The sequence below is a fragment of the Amblyomma maculatum genome, chromosome 10, assembly GCF_055883805.1.
Source record: "Amblyomma maculatum isolate TAMU_Amacu chromosome 10, ASM5588380v1, whole genome shotgun sequence".
In the NCBI taxonomy this organism is placed as follows: Eukaryota; Metazoa; Arthropoda; class Arachnida; order Ixodida; family Ixodidae; genus Amblyomma; species Amblyomma maculatum.
The window spans coordinates 82,757,716-82,773,073 of NC_139353.1; the positions used below are offsets into that span (position 1 = coordinate 82,757,716).

The window sequence follows — 15,358 nt, forward strand, 5'->3', positions numbered from 1 at the left end:
GCTACGCATTGATCAATTTAATCATTATTCAGTTTGTACGCCACGCCTATCACCTGGTGAAACTGATCATCATGTACATACGTTATCGAACGAAGGTCAGCCCTTACCTTGCCGATTGTGATTTTACAGGGGGCATTTTATTCCGCGCTGGAGATGAAGGGACTGCTGATAAGAGTTCAATCGTGGTCATTTTTGACGCTGCCTTGTTTTTAACGTTCACTTAGCGCTCTCTAGATTTTTCTGCTTTTCCTCCCATTTTTCTACAAGATCTGTATATGATATTTCTGCATTCATCTGAGTGTCGTGAAGCATTGTCTTTGGCCGATCGGCTAGTTGTTCATTGAGAAAATTCTGATTCCGCTGAAAGATTACCTCAGAGCCTTGTGAAAGGGGGTTTTTACTGTGCTTTAACAGGGATAATAGCCCTGTCGAAGTTTCACGGCGAGCCACACAAGAACACAGCCAGTCTCAGTCTCCACAAGCGAGCACGAGCAGCGCAGCGGCACTTCGTCGTCCTTATCCTCGTCTTCGTGATATTCTCACCTACTTAATCCTCGTCTTCGTATATCCTCGTGTAGTTCACTACACTTGGAATGTAAAATCATTTGACAATCTGTTTCGCTTACATTACTGTCTCGTAATGATGGTCGCCAGACTTATGCATAACCACGACTAAATATTGAGCAGCTTTGTTACTGCGAAGGACATGTGCTAGTTTCAGTGCTCACGTTTTATTTTATGATTTATTCTGTAGTGTGTCTAGGTTGTGTTAATAGCTTGTTCCATGCACACATTGAACTGTGGGAATTAGGCAAAAGTCGATTTGCATTTAATGACTCCCAAGCTTGTTTTGACCATGCATAGTCGCTTTTGCCGTTCCATAGTGTTGAAAGCTGATAGGTTTGCGAGCAATGTGTCGATTGCCAAGTGCGACCAAAGGTGAATAGAAAAATACAGAACAATGATAAGTGGAAAAGCTTGAGTATTATAGTGGTTATTTCCTTTCAATATTGTGGTAGTCTTGTTGTCCTCTGACGGTCTGGCAAAGGATGCTTATACGCACATGACTCGTAGCAAGGTCCAACACTAGGACTGCTAATGCAGCAATATATAAATGCGTTCATGCGCCAAACGAAATCATGGACACCAGCACCTCGTTTACGAGCCTTTTTCGCTACTAGACACGTTTCGTGATTTAGTTTGTATACTCAATAAAGAGCACGTGTGCTTAATTTAGTATTTATTTTCTCTTTGTTAGATAAGTTATTGTTTTAGGCATAATATTTATTCAGTGGTATAACTATGTCCAAAAGAAGTGAAGTTGCAGGGAGCGATTTATGTGTCGATAAAAAATTATTTCGATTCTCGTGGATATACCACGTACCCATGCTCCCAGCCCTATTCAGTTTAATGAGAATACAGAAAACTGCGATCCAGGACGCGCTGACGCTGATAAAAGTTTGAGCAGAACGGTTAGCCACAAAATGCTGGATGTCAGCCTATTGTGCACCCTCACTACACCCACGGCAGCCTTTTCAATATTCCACCAATTAAAGCAGCCCTGTTTACCGTATACCGCCCATTTGTAAGCGTGTCTCTCTCCTGATTGCGGTCTCCCGCCCTTAACAACCATGGGTTATATGTCACCAACAAAGAAAACTAAAAGCATTTCTCGCCTGAAATTGTACCGTAGCAGCTTTCAACTCACTGCATGTTTTCTGTCCAATGGATATGTTGGCGAGCACAAGACGCAGGTTATTGTTGCAGGAAGACCGGTACATGAAAAAAGGGTATACATTGTCCCTGCTTCCCATACTTTTGCTCATGATTAGCTATCGATTAGATATCTAATGTTTCACTCCTCTGTCACTTTTCATGAACCGAAACTGGTTGCTTCAGCAACATTGGTGACCTGCCAGCAGTGTTAGCACTGTAGGGCGGCTTGACGAACTGTAGGATGGGCTTGCAGGTGGCCGCTTAGGGTACTTTAATCATTTTTGTCGCCACGTACAACCCAAACGAAGCCTCCCAAGGACCCTCGCAAAGAGTGCTCATGGTGTGTGCTCCTGACAAAAATGGTAAAGAAACCAACTGCATCGTAATTTTAAAGACAGATTATTCTTTGCTCAAAGTGTGCTAGTAAAGCATTAGAGATCTTATGACAGGCAGTGGCTAGTTCCAAAGCACAGACCGCAATGGTTGTAGTGCAAAGCAAGGCCCAGCAACGGATTGAGTGGTATGCAGCCAGCTCACGGTGGTGTCAGACACTGCAAGAACCATGTCACTAGCATGGCTTAAATGTATTCTTGCAACTAAGTTACAGATAATATCTAATGCCATTTCCTAATCTGAATTATCTACAGATCAAACTATATTCGTGATATCCATTGGGTTGCATATACCCAGGCTCAACAGTGTGTTCCCAAGAGAGCCATGTGAGTCCCCTGCATGACAAAGGAGGGCATCTGTCTGGGTCATTCATCAAGCGGCCAGCCATAATGTTTTGTACATTTTCAGTACAAATTTTGCTCTTCATCGAGATATGTGTTCAGTTAAGTGGGATATCTGCAAGATATCACTGGGATGTAAATTCCTTTGCTAGTGGCAAAGTTATTTTTCATCTACTATTATAGGTAGGAACAAAAATTTGGAGGACGCTTAAGCTTTGCCTTTAAGAATGGAATGCGATAGCGCTATCGCGCCCCGATCGCACAGTCTACTCAATTTCTTGTCGCGCTTTTCAGTGACACAAAGACTTAGTTCACATGATACAACCCTCGTTAACTTGTCTAAAGCATGACTGTTTGGTAATTACTTCTTCTGAAACGTGATTCTGGGACGTAGAAGTGCTGCCAGCCACCTTGCCGAAACGCGCTGGCCTCAAGTTGCAGTCGTAGTTCGTTGGCAAAATCGTTGCCGATTCGAGCCGGCGCGATGAAGATCTTGGAGGCCATGCCCCGTCTATCTTATTCCGTGCACCACATGCATGTTGGCGCTACGCGCACGCCAAGCGAAGAGGATGTACAGCGGAAAAGTAATTTGCCACTCGCTTAACTGCGTGTTTTGTAATTCTGTAATTTACATGCTCATAATTATTATTCTATGCCACATTACACTTCTCTACGGGGCATTTCTGAGACAACACTGAAATCAATAGACGCGCCTTTGCCCATTTCAAACCATCTAGCTGGCGTGGCCGAATGGTTAACGTGCTTGTCTCGCACCCCGGAGGCCCACGTTCGATTCCTCAGGTCGGCGATTTTTCCTACTCGTTTTTATTTATTAATGCTTCTGAGATTTTTCACTCACGGCCAACGCCGAAGGACGTGGCACGGCACGGGGCCCTTAACACTACTGCGTTAATACTCCACATGTGGGTACGCAACCCATTTTGTTGTTTACTTGGATGCTTACTCCCCCAAGGCCATTTCAACGTCGATCATGTCTTGCCTCTTTTGCATACGAATGTCGCAGCAGTTTGCGATAAGCCAGTGAGAGCGCATTGTGAATAAATGACATCAAGCAGGTGACACAGCACTGTGTGGAGGCATTTCTGGAGGCTTCCCACAGCTATTGCTTAAGCAATAGGTGTGGTAAGCAGGAATAAAAACATTTAAAAATTACTTTTACATTACCAGCCCACTTTTGAGGATTTAAAAGAACCTTGAATGTTCATTACCCTTTACTAGGATTATGCAAGCATTCCATAGCCGATTTCAAAATGATTTCATATGACCTTCGAATGAGTCAAAAACACCACCTCTCACAAGCACGATTATATATAATTGCGTATTTGATCGTTTTATTATTGACTTATAATACATGAGCACTAGAGCTCTTAGCGAACTGACAAGTGCCAGAACAACCTATGCTTAGAATTCCCACGTGTCAAGCCACCGCAGTCCGTGCATTGTGCTGTTTTCATGGACTGATATGGATCCATCCATGCCATAGGCAAGAGGTGCAAACAGGTAGAAGCTGCAAGCAGAAAAGAGAAAATGTGAATAATGATGTCTCTGACACAAGCCTAAAAATTTTAAGCATGGCCAATTAGGGCTTCAGATAATTTTAAACTGTTTTTTAATGAGGGATCATCCATATGTACAAAATTTCTGCTTGACACATTATGGACTTAGTCACTTATGCACCAAAAAAACAATGCAACATAACATGACCTGTTTATATAAAAGGTTCAAAAAGTGTAAAAAGTGTACCACAAAAGCACACATAATCAAATTACCTAAGAAGTACATCCTGTAAAGGTATCCTGGGCTTACTGGAGGTTACTCATAATGGGCACCAAAAGCTTGATCAACCTTCTGTTCTGTCGACCTTCAATCGATTGATTGACTGAAACACATCCGTTATTCAAAGCCCATGCTGTGCACTTCGCTCGAGAAAATACCTCCCAAGGTGTGCCCCTGATTGAGACATTGAGCTTTTGATCCGCAGTCATGGAATCGAACCCAGCCAGGTTGGCCACATTTCAGTAGAAAAAGAAAGGTGAAAGCGCCCCGCATGGTCTGTTCAACATCAGCGCACGTTCAAGTATTGCAGGTTGGTCAAAACTGACCTGTGATCTGCTCCTGCTAAACGGTACCTTAATGTCATGCTACATACTCAGGATGCTGAATACAACTTTCTGTTTGTACAAAAAAAACAAAACAAAATCTCCACTAGATTGCACTACATAGATTACCAAAAAATTCAAGTGTAAGCTGCACTGCTGTACAAGATGCACTTGTTATTTTCTAAACACCATCAAAATAGATGATGATCCCTTCGTTATCTAAGACAAAAGCTCAGCAAAACTGCTAAAATGGATGCATCGTATTCACACTTCTGGATCACAAAGAAGGCTATCTATTGGCACATTTTATCAAATTATCAATATATAAATCTATCTCATGATCCCAAAATTTCAGGTTGATATATCCAGGTTCCACTGTATAACCTGCGCTAAAGAGAGAAAAAAAATGCAGGTTATACATTGGAAAATATAGTATTTGTCGTTGTTCTTATAATATTAGCTTTCTTTCAGGATGGCTTCTAAAACCCTGACAAGAGCGTCGCCGGGCTTGTTATTGCACTTGTATTAGAAATAACTGTCTTGAAGCAAATTAAAACATGAAGACAGAAGCATGAGCCGTAACAAACCACAGATGTTAACTCTGCCGAAAAGGGAAGCCTCATGATCCCTAATTTATTTTTCTTCGACACATTAGGTTAACCATTTGGGACTTTGGGACTAAGAGCACATTACAGGCAGTTATTAGAGCTTCTCAAAACTTCTTTAGTGTTGAAATGCTTATATCGAACGCTCACACCTAGCGCAAAAAAGAGAGACGGTGATTACTCCTGCTGATGACGGAACTAGAGTAAGCGTGCTAACCTGTACACAATGCCTGCCAGGTAGGTGCCTATGATCCAGTGGTGGGCTGACAGCCTTATGTTTGCAGGCAGGAAACCTGGCACCATGCGAAGAATGTAGTCCAGCACAACACCTGCAAGGGTACATGTGAGACTTATCGCTGCTTACGTCTGCAAGAACTCCTGGCAACTGGAATGGAAGCTGGGACACCAGAGGCATTTTGGACAAAATGAAAACTGGAGAAAAACCTTAACCCCATCCTGGATTCAACATCATGGCTCGTGAAGGCCAGAGCCAAAAGGCCAATTGGCATTCCGATGAGGAACGCGGCCCTCAGATCTCACAACATATGGCACACATCTATACTTGGTGGCATACTTATGCACTTAAACTTGGCTTACAAATCGGTGATAGAGCTAACAGAAAGCATGGGCACTATACGAGAGGTGTACATTCTACACAAGATTTCTAGTATACTTTAAGGTGCAGTTTGAAGGAGCAACATGTGTACTTGCCAGTAAAATATGCATATACGTGATACAAAGTTGGGTAAAAAATTCAATGCAGGAACATTCGGAAAGTAAAAAAAAAAATGTTGTGGCGGTTTAAGCATGGCTTGAACCTAGTGACGGAGAGATTGCAGCCCGCTTTGGTTTTTTCATAATAATAATAATAATAATAATAATAATAATAATAATAATAATAATAATAATAATAATTGGTTCACAGGAAAGGTGCAGTATCTGTCCAACCATGGACACCACACCGTAGGAGAAGAGAGGAAGGTGAGAATGAAAGGGGAAAGAGAGAGGGGGCGCTATAGTGGAGAGCTCCAGAGTAATTTCCACCACCTGGGGATCTATAACCTGCACTGACACTGACATCGCACAGCACATGGACACCACTTCATTTCCCCTCCATCAAAATCCAGCCGCAGCTGATCCCGGTACATCCCAGGTACTCCTCTTACTACTGCACCACTGCAGCAGCAGCAGGGGAAAGAAGAGAGAGAGAACTTTTATTCGTCCAACAGAGTGACTATCCCGCTCTTCGGGGGTTAGACCCGGAAGGTGGGATAGTAGCCTTAGTTGCAGGCCGGTAGTTCTTGGACTCCGGCGGCATCTTCGGCCAGTCGAACTATTTCTCTTTGGGCTCTTGGGTCTGAGCTCCGCAGAAGGGTCTCCCAGGGGAAAGAAAGGAGTGGGAACCCGGCTACTATGGCACAGTAGTCACAGTAGTAGGGCGTCTTGTGTCAATAATGTTTTTTCAAATATTTAGGTTTCATAATTAGATTTTGGGGAAAGAAAGAAGCCTTATACTTGAGTGGACACCATGCAATTGTGGGCACCTATACCCAACCAAGTCAAGATCACCATTTCATATTTTTTTCTTGTATACTGTACATTAGTTTATAAGAAAAGAAAGGTGCTGTACTGCAAGACTTGAGAGAAGGAAGGTGGGAGTGGAAACAGAAAGAGCAATTTAGCCATCTCTGGGCCTTTAACATGGGTGGGCATCACACAACCCAGGGCTGCCTTATGGTTTAGGTTAGACTTTGGGAAAAGTAAGCTGTAGTATACATTTAGGTGAACGCCCCGCCGGGGTGGCGCAGTGGTTACGGCGCTCGACTGCTGTTCCCAAGGACGCGGGATCAAATCCCGGCCTCGGCGGTCGCTTTTCGATGGAGGCGAAAAGCAAGGTGCCCGTGTGCTGTGCGATGTCAGTGCACGTTAAAGAACCCCAGGTGGTCGAAATTTCCGGAGTCCTCCACTACGGCGTCTCTCATAGCCTGAGTTGCTTTGGGACGTTAAACCACACAAACCAACCAACCAACATTTGGGTGAACACCACAAAACCGTGGACACCTACACTTAATTAGGTCAAGGTCACCCGAAGGGCAAGTTTAGTGCAACAGGAAGCCCTGCTATAGTGAAGCTTTAGTTTCCATTTCTTTTGCTTCCATTGTAAATGGGTTTCTAAGAAAGGAAAGGCGCAGCATCTGTTAAGGTCAAGGTGAAAACCTCTGTTAAGGTCACTTGAAGGTGAAAACCTCTGTGATGCTGATGGCTCAAAAGCTGGCATAGTGAAGTTTTTGCTTCAAGAAAAAAAAGTGGCTAACAGGCCTAGGTGAGATATGCTAAAGCAACAAATAGCACACAGTATAACTGGCAAAAGTGCATGCAGTGTACAACAAGCGTGACTAATATGTGTGACCTTGAGCTCACCTGAGAGCATGGAGCTAAAGATGAGGGCGGGGAAGTAGTGGTGGAAATAGAGCACCCGGCCCATTCCATAGAAGGGAAGGTAGTGCAGAGCCCAGCCCACGACCAGCCATGCCGAAGATTGGGTCAGGCGACAATCCCGCTCTGTGAGAAGATAATTAGGTAGCGAACAATTCACATAGCCCAGCAAGAATGTATGTTGTAAATAAAAACTCCATTCATCAGAGTCAAACATTCCTACTCCTGATCACTATATAATATAGCTAGGGGTGTGTAAAGGCAGAAAATTTTATTGTGCAAAAAATATATGAAGTGAAAGGTATACGATTTGTTTTGCCATTTAGTGATGCACATGCACTGGAAGACTAGAGCTGTGTAGTCACTAAAATCTGTCGAAATCAGATTGTACACCTTCCCTTCTTCCTCATCATCATCATTGTGAAGTATGTGTGCCCACAAAAGGTTTTGGAGTTTTGAAATCTCAAAAAAGAAAAAATAAACAAACCTTAATTTTATTGCCCCTTAAATGCACGAGCAGGTATCTGAAAGTGGATTGTGCAGGTCACTCATGAAAGTATGAAGTAGAGCCATCAGTTTTCGGCCACATGCTAGCACTGCCAGCGATTAGGCTTCATTTTGAGTTCCGTGTTTCAAAAACTTCCATGGGTGCCTCCATGTCAACTCTCCATGGTGGTCACCGGCCGGGTTGTACCTATGACAACCACCCGCGGGTTACGCATTTCTCCACCTTCATCAAAACCTCCACCACCCAATCGACAGTAGCCACTGGCAGCTTTGAAGCTGAAAATCTCTGTGGCAATTCCACACTAACCACCCACTTCCTGCTAGCTCTCATTGAGAAGGACAAATTTAAACTGCCATAAGCCAGCATGGTAAGCCCTGTTTTTCCATAGCTTAAATTGTCATTCCATGTTTTTGCTTGATTGTGTCATTCACCAATCGTTCGTTCATGCTATTTGTGCGTGCAGAAAGTTTTTTTTTTTTTAATGATCTTATTGCGAAGTTTGTGTGAGATGTGGCAATGACTCCAGCCAGCGAAGTACCAAGATAGGAACGTAGCTTTCACTACACGAAATCTACGCAGGGAAAAAGCGAATCTGCCTCTGCAGACAGCTAGCATTGCCTCATTGACTGCTGCAATCATTTTGAAAGACCGAGACATGATTTTCAAACTTCAGAAAGCACTGAAGATGAGGTCATATTGAACTTTGACGTTGTTTTGCACAACGACTAGCCCGTACTTTAATCGCTCGGTGCAATTACGCACCCGAAGAGGTGTTTCGCTAAGTGGAAGGTGTATGTGCTCTAGTGGTGTATTGTAGTGTGTGGTAGTTTGCTGCACACGGCAGAAGAAAAATAATTGATTTCTTTATATAAATCGGCTTTGGAGTTTGTGCAACAGTTTCATTTGAGGCTTTGCTTGTCTACACACATGCCTACTGCCAAGGTACATCATTTTCATACCTAGGTTTGACCACTGGCTTATTATTGCAGATTTTTCATTAAAACAATATTTCAAAACGAACAATTTTTTGGGGTCCCACGGGATTTGCCCTATCAGGATTTGACTATATGTGTTATATTTATTAGAGAGATTTAGTTTACCGTGATCCGCTACCGTGATTCGCCACCACGCGTTCCACTGCGTATGCCGAGATTCCCTTGCCGCTGATAGATTGCGCCACATACCATCTCTTCCGGTGTGTAAGACGCGTTTCTTTTACAAAATTTTCGGTAGTGCATCTTATGTGCATTTTTTTTTTCGTTTTGCTCAATGTACATTGCTGAACTTTATTCTGAAACGATAATAATAGCGATGCCTGCGATTATAATATTTACAGTCGTTATAGTGTTCTAGAATTGTACAGCTGTCTCACTTCCAGAATGGCAAAAGGTGGCAACGTCCATGCTGCTCGCCCTTTTTAGGCTGCAAAGACAAGCCAGATCAAGCAGACTCTCTTTTCCAGCTACGATTTACAACACCGTTTGGTGGCCACTGCATGTGTTTTTCCTCCTTCCTGCAAGTTTTTTGCCGCGTGCGTCAGAGCGCCCGCGCCCAGCAACGATGAACGCCGTGATTATGAGAGCAAAGAGGGCGCCTGAGTGCTGTCATGAGAAATCGGTGACCGCGTACCAAAACGAAGCCTTTCAAGGCTTTGAGTAATAAGAAAGTATTGGTGTTTCTGCTCTCACTGAACGAGAGGTTTTTCGTACATAAGTGTTGCATCATTTTTGTTTCTATCATTCGCACGCACACGTAACAAATTTTCTTTCACGCACATAGCACGCGACAGTCAAGTCCTATTGCCCTAACTTGAATAAATTAAGGTGCGTCTCATACAAGGATGCATCTTACATGCCAATTATTTTGCTGAAAACCTCTAAATGTGAGGGGTGCATCTTATACAAAGCTGCGACTAGTAAACCAAAAAGTATGGTACTGGATGTCGGCACGTAGACCTCCCGAGTAGGAACCAATTAACTTGTGCGCGGCCGAGGGTCGACAGTGACGGACTGCGCATCACGGTATATACTAAATCTCTGTTTATACGCCTATCATATGATGTGTAACGTCACATTGTGACAACAGCAGGGTGCCTTCAGTGCCTCAGCAGTTCAATCCAGATATTCGCTGGAACACGGCCTTCCGTTCTGATAATGCATGGAAATACAAGACAATTTGTGCGAATAGATAAGAGCACAATGAGATGTGCCATTTCTGTTCCTTTGATTTAGGTTTCATCCAGTGATTGTTCCAGGCAGAGAACCGAAAGTTGACACCCTATACCGTTGCACATGCGAAGAACATAAGATCACGTGCCGGCGAGTGTTATGGAGACTTATCACTTAAACCTAGTAATACGAGCGAAAGCTGTGAGAGTAGCCACGGCAGTCTCTGTATCATCACCTTTTCCTTGCCTCAGGGCCTCACTGGTTTCCTCAGGAGAGCCCGCAATGCATCTCGCTACAAAAGAAGTGGTTTGGTTTGGTTCGTGGGATTTAACATCCCAAAGAAACTCGAGCTATGACAGAAACGTAGTGCAGGGCTCCGGAAATCTTGTCCACCTTGGGTTCTTTAACGTGCACCGATATCACACAGCACATGGGCGCTTGGCTTTTTGCCTTCATCGAAAAGTGGCAGCTGTGGCCGGGATTCAATCCCGCATCCTTGGGCACAGTAGACAAGTGCCCTAACCACTGCACCATCATGGCGGGACCAAGCAAAAGAAAAAAAAAAAAGACATTCATGCTTTACTACAAAAGAAGTGAAGCACGAGTGTTCCATGACAGACCTTGCTCTTCCAAGTTGCCCAGGTAGCCTCGCTTGTGCCTCACCAGCACACATACCTGCATGACGGCATAGAGTGCCATGCAGACCAGGTTGCCCCACCAGATTATCGGGTTACCCAGCAGGTAGATGCGGTACTGGACGCCCGAGAAGAACTGGCCCTGGAAGCACACAAAACGACACTGTCCACTCAAGCTCGGTTTGCATATTCGTAAAGTTGCGGCCTATGTCCCTGAAGCTATGCAAGGGAAGTCACAGTCTAGGTGCTGCTAAGACTTCAACAGTCAAGAAGTCAAATATGAAATGATGCAGCAGTGCAAATGATGGGCATGGCTCCCTCCATAAAAATGTGGTCTTGGCTACACCCACTAACTGCTGAGATGTGGTGTAATGATACTGCTATGATGCAACACTAGCACAGCAGATAGCTAAACTGGGGTATTCGATTATAAATAGCATTATGAAGCATCTTTCCAACGCATAGACACACAGTGACAAAGGCAGAGTGGACAACACGAATGGCAGGATGGTCTGTGGTGTCCACTTTCTCTTTGTCTGCTCGTTTTCTGTGCACTGAAAACATGTTGCAAGTACAGCAAGTCTTTGACACAATGATTATTATTTACAGTTCCACTAATGATTTATTGCTAGCACACTTTTGGAAGAAGACCAGAACTGCTACAAAATGGTAAAGGAACCCATGACATTATGGTGCACCGCGACAGCATTGGAGCCTGCCCTGTCACAAGCAGCAGAGTTGAGTCTGAGAAGGCTTCACCACACAACCAGTGGACAGCACATGACGTGCACATAGTTTTCACACATATAAAAGAATGGAAGCAACACAAAGACACAAGCAATCACACATTAAAAGAATGGAAGCAACACAAAGACACAAGCAAGGAAAGCATACAGCAGTGGAAAGAAGTGACAAAAAAAGAACAAAAAGACCAGGGATGCACCGACCAACATCCAAAATGGCGTGCAGCTGGGATATTAGCTGGCTGACTGGTGCATGGCCCCTACCTGCCATCACTGCAAGCTGGCATGAAGCTGAGAAAAGCGAAACTGAAGTGAAGTGGGTCGGACTATTTTTTGGAACTGGGTCGTCCACTCATTGTCGAGTCAGCTGCTGAATGCAAATCAGATGTGCACGAGCGACTCTTCACTATGTTGGATCATTTGTTGTGCCAACCATACCTTAACAAGGCCTCATTTCACGAGCTCATTTGAATTAACTAGTATTAGAACTGTAGCATTTGTATTGGCAAGCGTTTTATAGCATCGACTTGAATGGATATTGGTTGAGACATGGTGGCAGTTAAGATTATCCAGATTTCTGCGTCAGCGAGCTTTAACTGTAACTTCCAAGGAAATTGGACACTATACAGAGCTGCTACAAATGTAAACAGTTGAGTATTTACTGCCCCGCCGGAGTGGCGCAGTGGTTATGGCGCTCGATTAGTGTTCCCAAGGATGCGGGATCGAATCCTGGCTTCGGCGGCCGCTTTACGGTGGAGGTGAAAAGCAAGGTGCCCGTGTGCTGTGCGATGTCAGTGCACGTTAAAGAACCCAAGGTGGTCGAAATTTCCGGAGTCCTCCATTACGGTGACTCTCATAGCCTGAGTTGCTTTGGGATGTTAAACCTCGCAAACCAAACCAAACCAGTTCAGTATTTACAAGTATAATGCTCGCACTAGTGTAATGCTCGCACTGCCTATTGGCTGTCAAAAAGTTTGTTTTTTTCCCTCGCATAATCATTCCACGACCAAAATTACTGCCATGGGAGCCATCTGCTAGTATTAGAAAGCGCCATCTTTGCAGCGCTACTGAAACTAGCTGGCCTAGTTGTGTGTGTTCGCTACCAGGCGGCAATAGTGTGCTCAATTACATCATCATCATAGGCTATGCTCGTTGAGTTGTGTTGTTGTTTTTCTGCCGTTTTGTGAGGTGTCTCCATGTCTCGTAATTTTTTCTTTGTTCCATCTGAGTTGCTTGTTTTGTTCCGCTGTCTAACCTCTTTTTGATGCCACATTGCGATGGGGTGGTAAGCAAGCTTTTCGAGTATGTGCTAAAGCATGGCAACCGCGCTGCCAGCAGGCACTTCTGTGTCAATGAGTTCTGTGTACATTACTGGAGACGGCGACTGCAGTGTCGACATGGACTCCGATCAAGAATAGAACTGTATGGTCTGCTGTGAGCATTATAACAAACACAAAAAGCAGGGCGATCATGAGGCTGCGTGCGGCAAATAAAAAGCTTTAGCAATTCGTGCCTTTAGCAACCTTGTACTTTTATAACAAAGGCAAGTTCTGCTTGAAAGTAATGTTCTTGTTATATCTACAACAGCTGGCCTGAGAATCCCGATTCACACCTGCCTAAATTTGCTTTTAGCATTCCAAAACATTTGCTCTAAAATTTTCCTCGCATAATTATCGCACTCGCTAACTTCGCATCAATTTTTTGTGAAAAAAAAAAAAGTGCGAGCATTATGCGAGCAAATATGGTACTCAACTTGTGCTCTTTATGAGTACTTCATTGTTTGGCACTCATATTTAGTTTCTGTGTTTGTAACTTCCTCAGCCTGTTAATGCTTACAAAATAATCCAAACAGCAATCCAGAGCACCTTTCTGGGGCCTACACGAAGACAAATCCCCTTGCTGCAACATTAAATTGTGGACTGAGGCTCTGCTTTAATGATTGTTTGGTTTCCCCTAACCAATTACAAAACCATGCATGTGCATTAAAAAAAGTCAAAGCCAGGCCACGCTCTCAGCTTCAGCCTGTTACCATTGTTACATGTAGCTGACCGATTATTAGATCTAAAATAATTATGACTGGCCCAATATTGTTGACTTACAAAAAAACCATCCTACATCTCATAAAATGTACATACGTTAGTGCCCAATGTTTAGGATTGAGTGCAAATGAAAAATTGTTTTTCCTGAACAAAAATAGACAGCAGCAAGACTGTGTGGAGTTCAAAAATCCACTTTTTCAACCAAACATGGAGACGAGTGAGTGACTGTGTCACAAGCAGATACGACTAGTCGCTACTGCAAAATGTGCTACCTTGATCTGAAACACACCTGGCTAGTTTTGGCTGTTTTTTGTGCCAGATTTTCGCAATTCAGGCTAACGGCTAATTCCAGCCACGTGCATACTTTTCATTCTCATGAGGGCGGCCTACAGATATTTTCCTTGTGTTGTGTGGCATGCAAGTAGCGTGTACGGTGGGACACTAGTACAGAACTGGCTGGGTACATGGTTTGAGGCATGACATGCTGAAGCTTCATATACACCTCGATAATGATGACGTGACGGCTGGCACAAACAAGACGACAACATCACTCAGAATGAAGCAAGCTAATATTACAACACGGAAGCTAAACATGAGAAACTCGAGATTCTACATGCCTGTTTTCACAGCCAAGTGTTCTATAAAGCTCACAAATTATTCATACTGTTCAGCTATGATAGCCATCTTTCTGGGTCCCACCAAGTCCGTAAATCGGCCGACAACTGCACATAAGCACGCTGCGCTCTTCACGAACACTGTTTCTAAGAGAATAATATGAGGACATTACTTTATGCCCTCTACCGGCCTATAGTACTACAGCTCTCTTCATTGCTATGTTCAAGATAGGCATGGAAAGCAGCACGAGGTACAGTTCTGTAACTCTAAGAAAATCTAAAAAAACAAAATTTGATTGTTAGCCAACTGCGTGAATGTCCATAACTGTACTCCATCTCAAGATCTGAAGCCACAAGAACGAAATGGCATTATGGGATAACAGATACAGCAAAACAGTGATGCGCAAAAAATAATGCCATTCCTTCAAATACCTTGTAGTTAATTGGCCACTGCCAAGGCCGCGAAGTCACTTCGCCTTCCTTGGGTTTGAGCCCTGCATTACCCTGGAGAAGAAAAAAACGGAGCAGTGTCAAGAATAGCCCAGACTATTCACACAAGCTCCGGTGTAAAATGAAATTCACGCAGTAGTGAGAAAAGCAAGAACTTCAAGTTTTGTAATCACAAGCAGTCAAGGTACACAAACAAGGTCTGAAGGTGGGTGCAACCTGCAGGTAGCATTGCAGGAAGGGAATCTTAACGACAGTAACGCACCAAGTAGGTGAAGACACACTAATGCATAATTCACCTTAAGAATGCACCGTAACCAACTCGTTCTTCCAATTGGAAGTTCTCCTAAGCATAACACAGTTCAGCACAAGAACATTTTTGGAACTGACCAGAACACCAAAGCTGGAATGAGGTGTCTGTTCATCATTTCTCGTTTTAATTATATTACTGGCTGAGTAAAACACAATTTCCAGCAGAGCAATGATCAAGCAAGTATTCCAATTAAACGAGCACAAGGGGGCAGCATGAGCAACTCATCGCCAAAAAGGTACCACTAATGCAGCAAAGTGCTGAGAGGAATGTCAATTTTGAA

General features: G+C 43.7%; 1 protein-coding gene across 2 annotated transcripts in view; it reads right to left on the reverse strand.

Moving 5' to 3' along the window:
* Nucleotides 1-3,775: 3,775 nt before the first annotated feature.
* Nucleotides 3,776-15,358, reverse strand: part of tw (Protein O-mannosyl-transferase 2) — a 46,120-nt gene continuing 34,537 nt past the window's right edge. Inside the window, exons 16-20 of one of the 2 annotated variants that reach the window (XM_084582998.1) lie at nucleotides 14,751-14,822; nucleotides 10,908-11,064; nucleotides 7,597-7,737; nucleotides 5,393-5,504; nucleotides 3,776-3,978 (exon numbers count right to left, since the gene is read on the reverse strand). In XM_084582998.1, the coding sequence (XP_084439124.1) occupies nucleotides 3,873-3,978; nucleotides 5,393-5,504; nucleotides 7,597-7,737; nucleotides 10,908-11,064; nucleotides 14,751-14,822 (588 nt within the window). In that variant the 3' untranslated portion in view covers nucleotides 3,776-3,872. The remainder of the gene's footprint in view (nucleotides 3,979-5,392; nucleotides 5,505-7,596; nucleotides 7,738-10,907; nucleotides 11,065-14,750; nucleotides 14,823-15,358) is intronic. The other variant, XM_084582999.1, reaches the window with a different exon arrangement.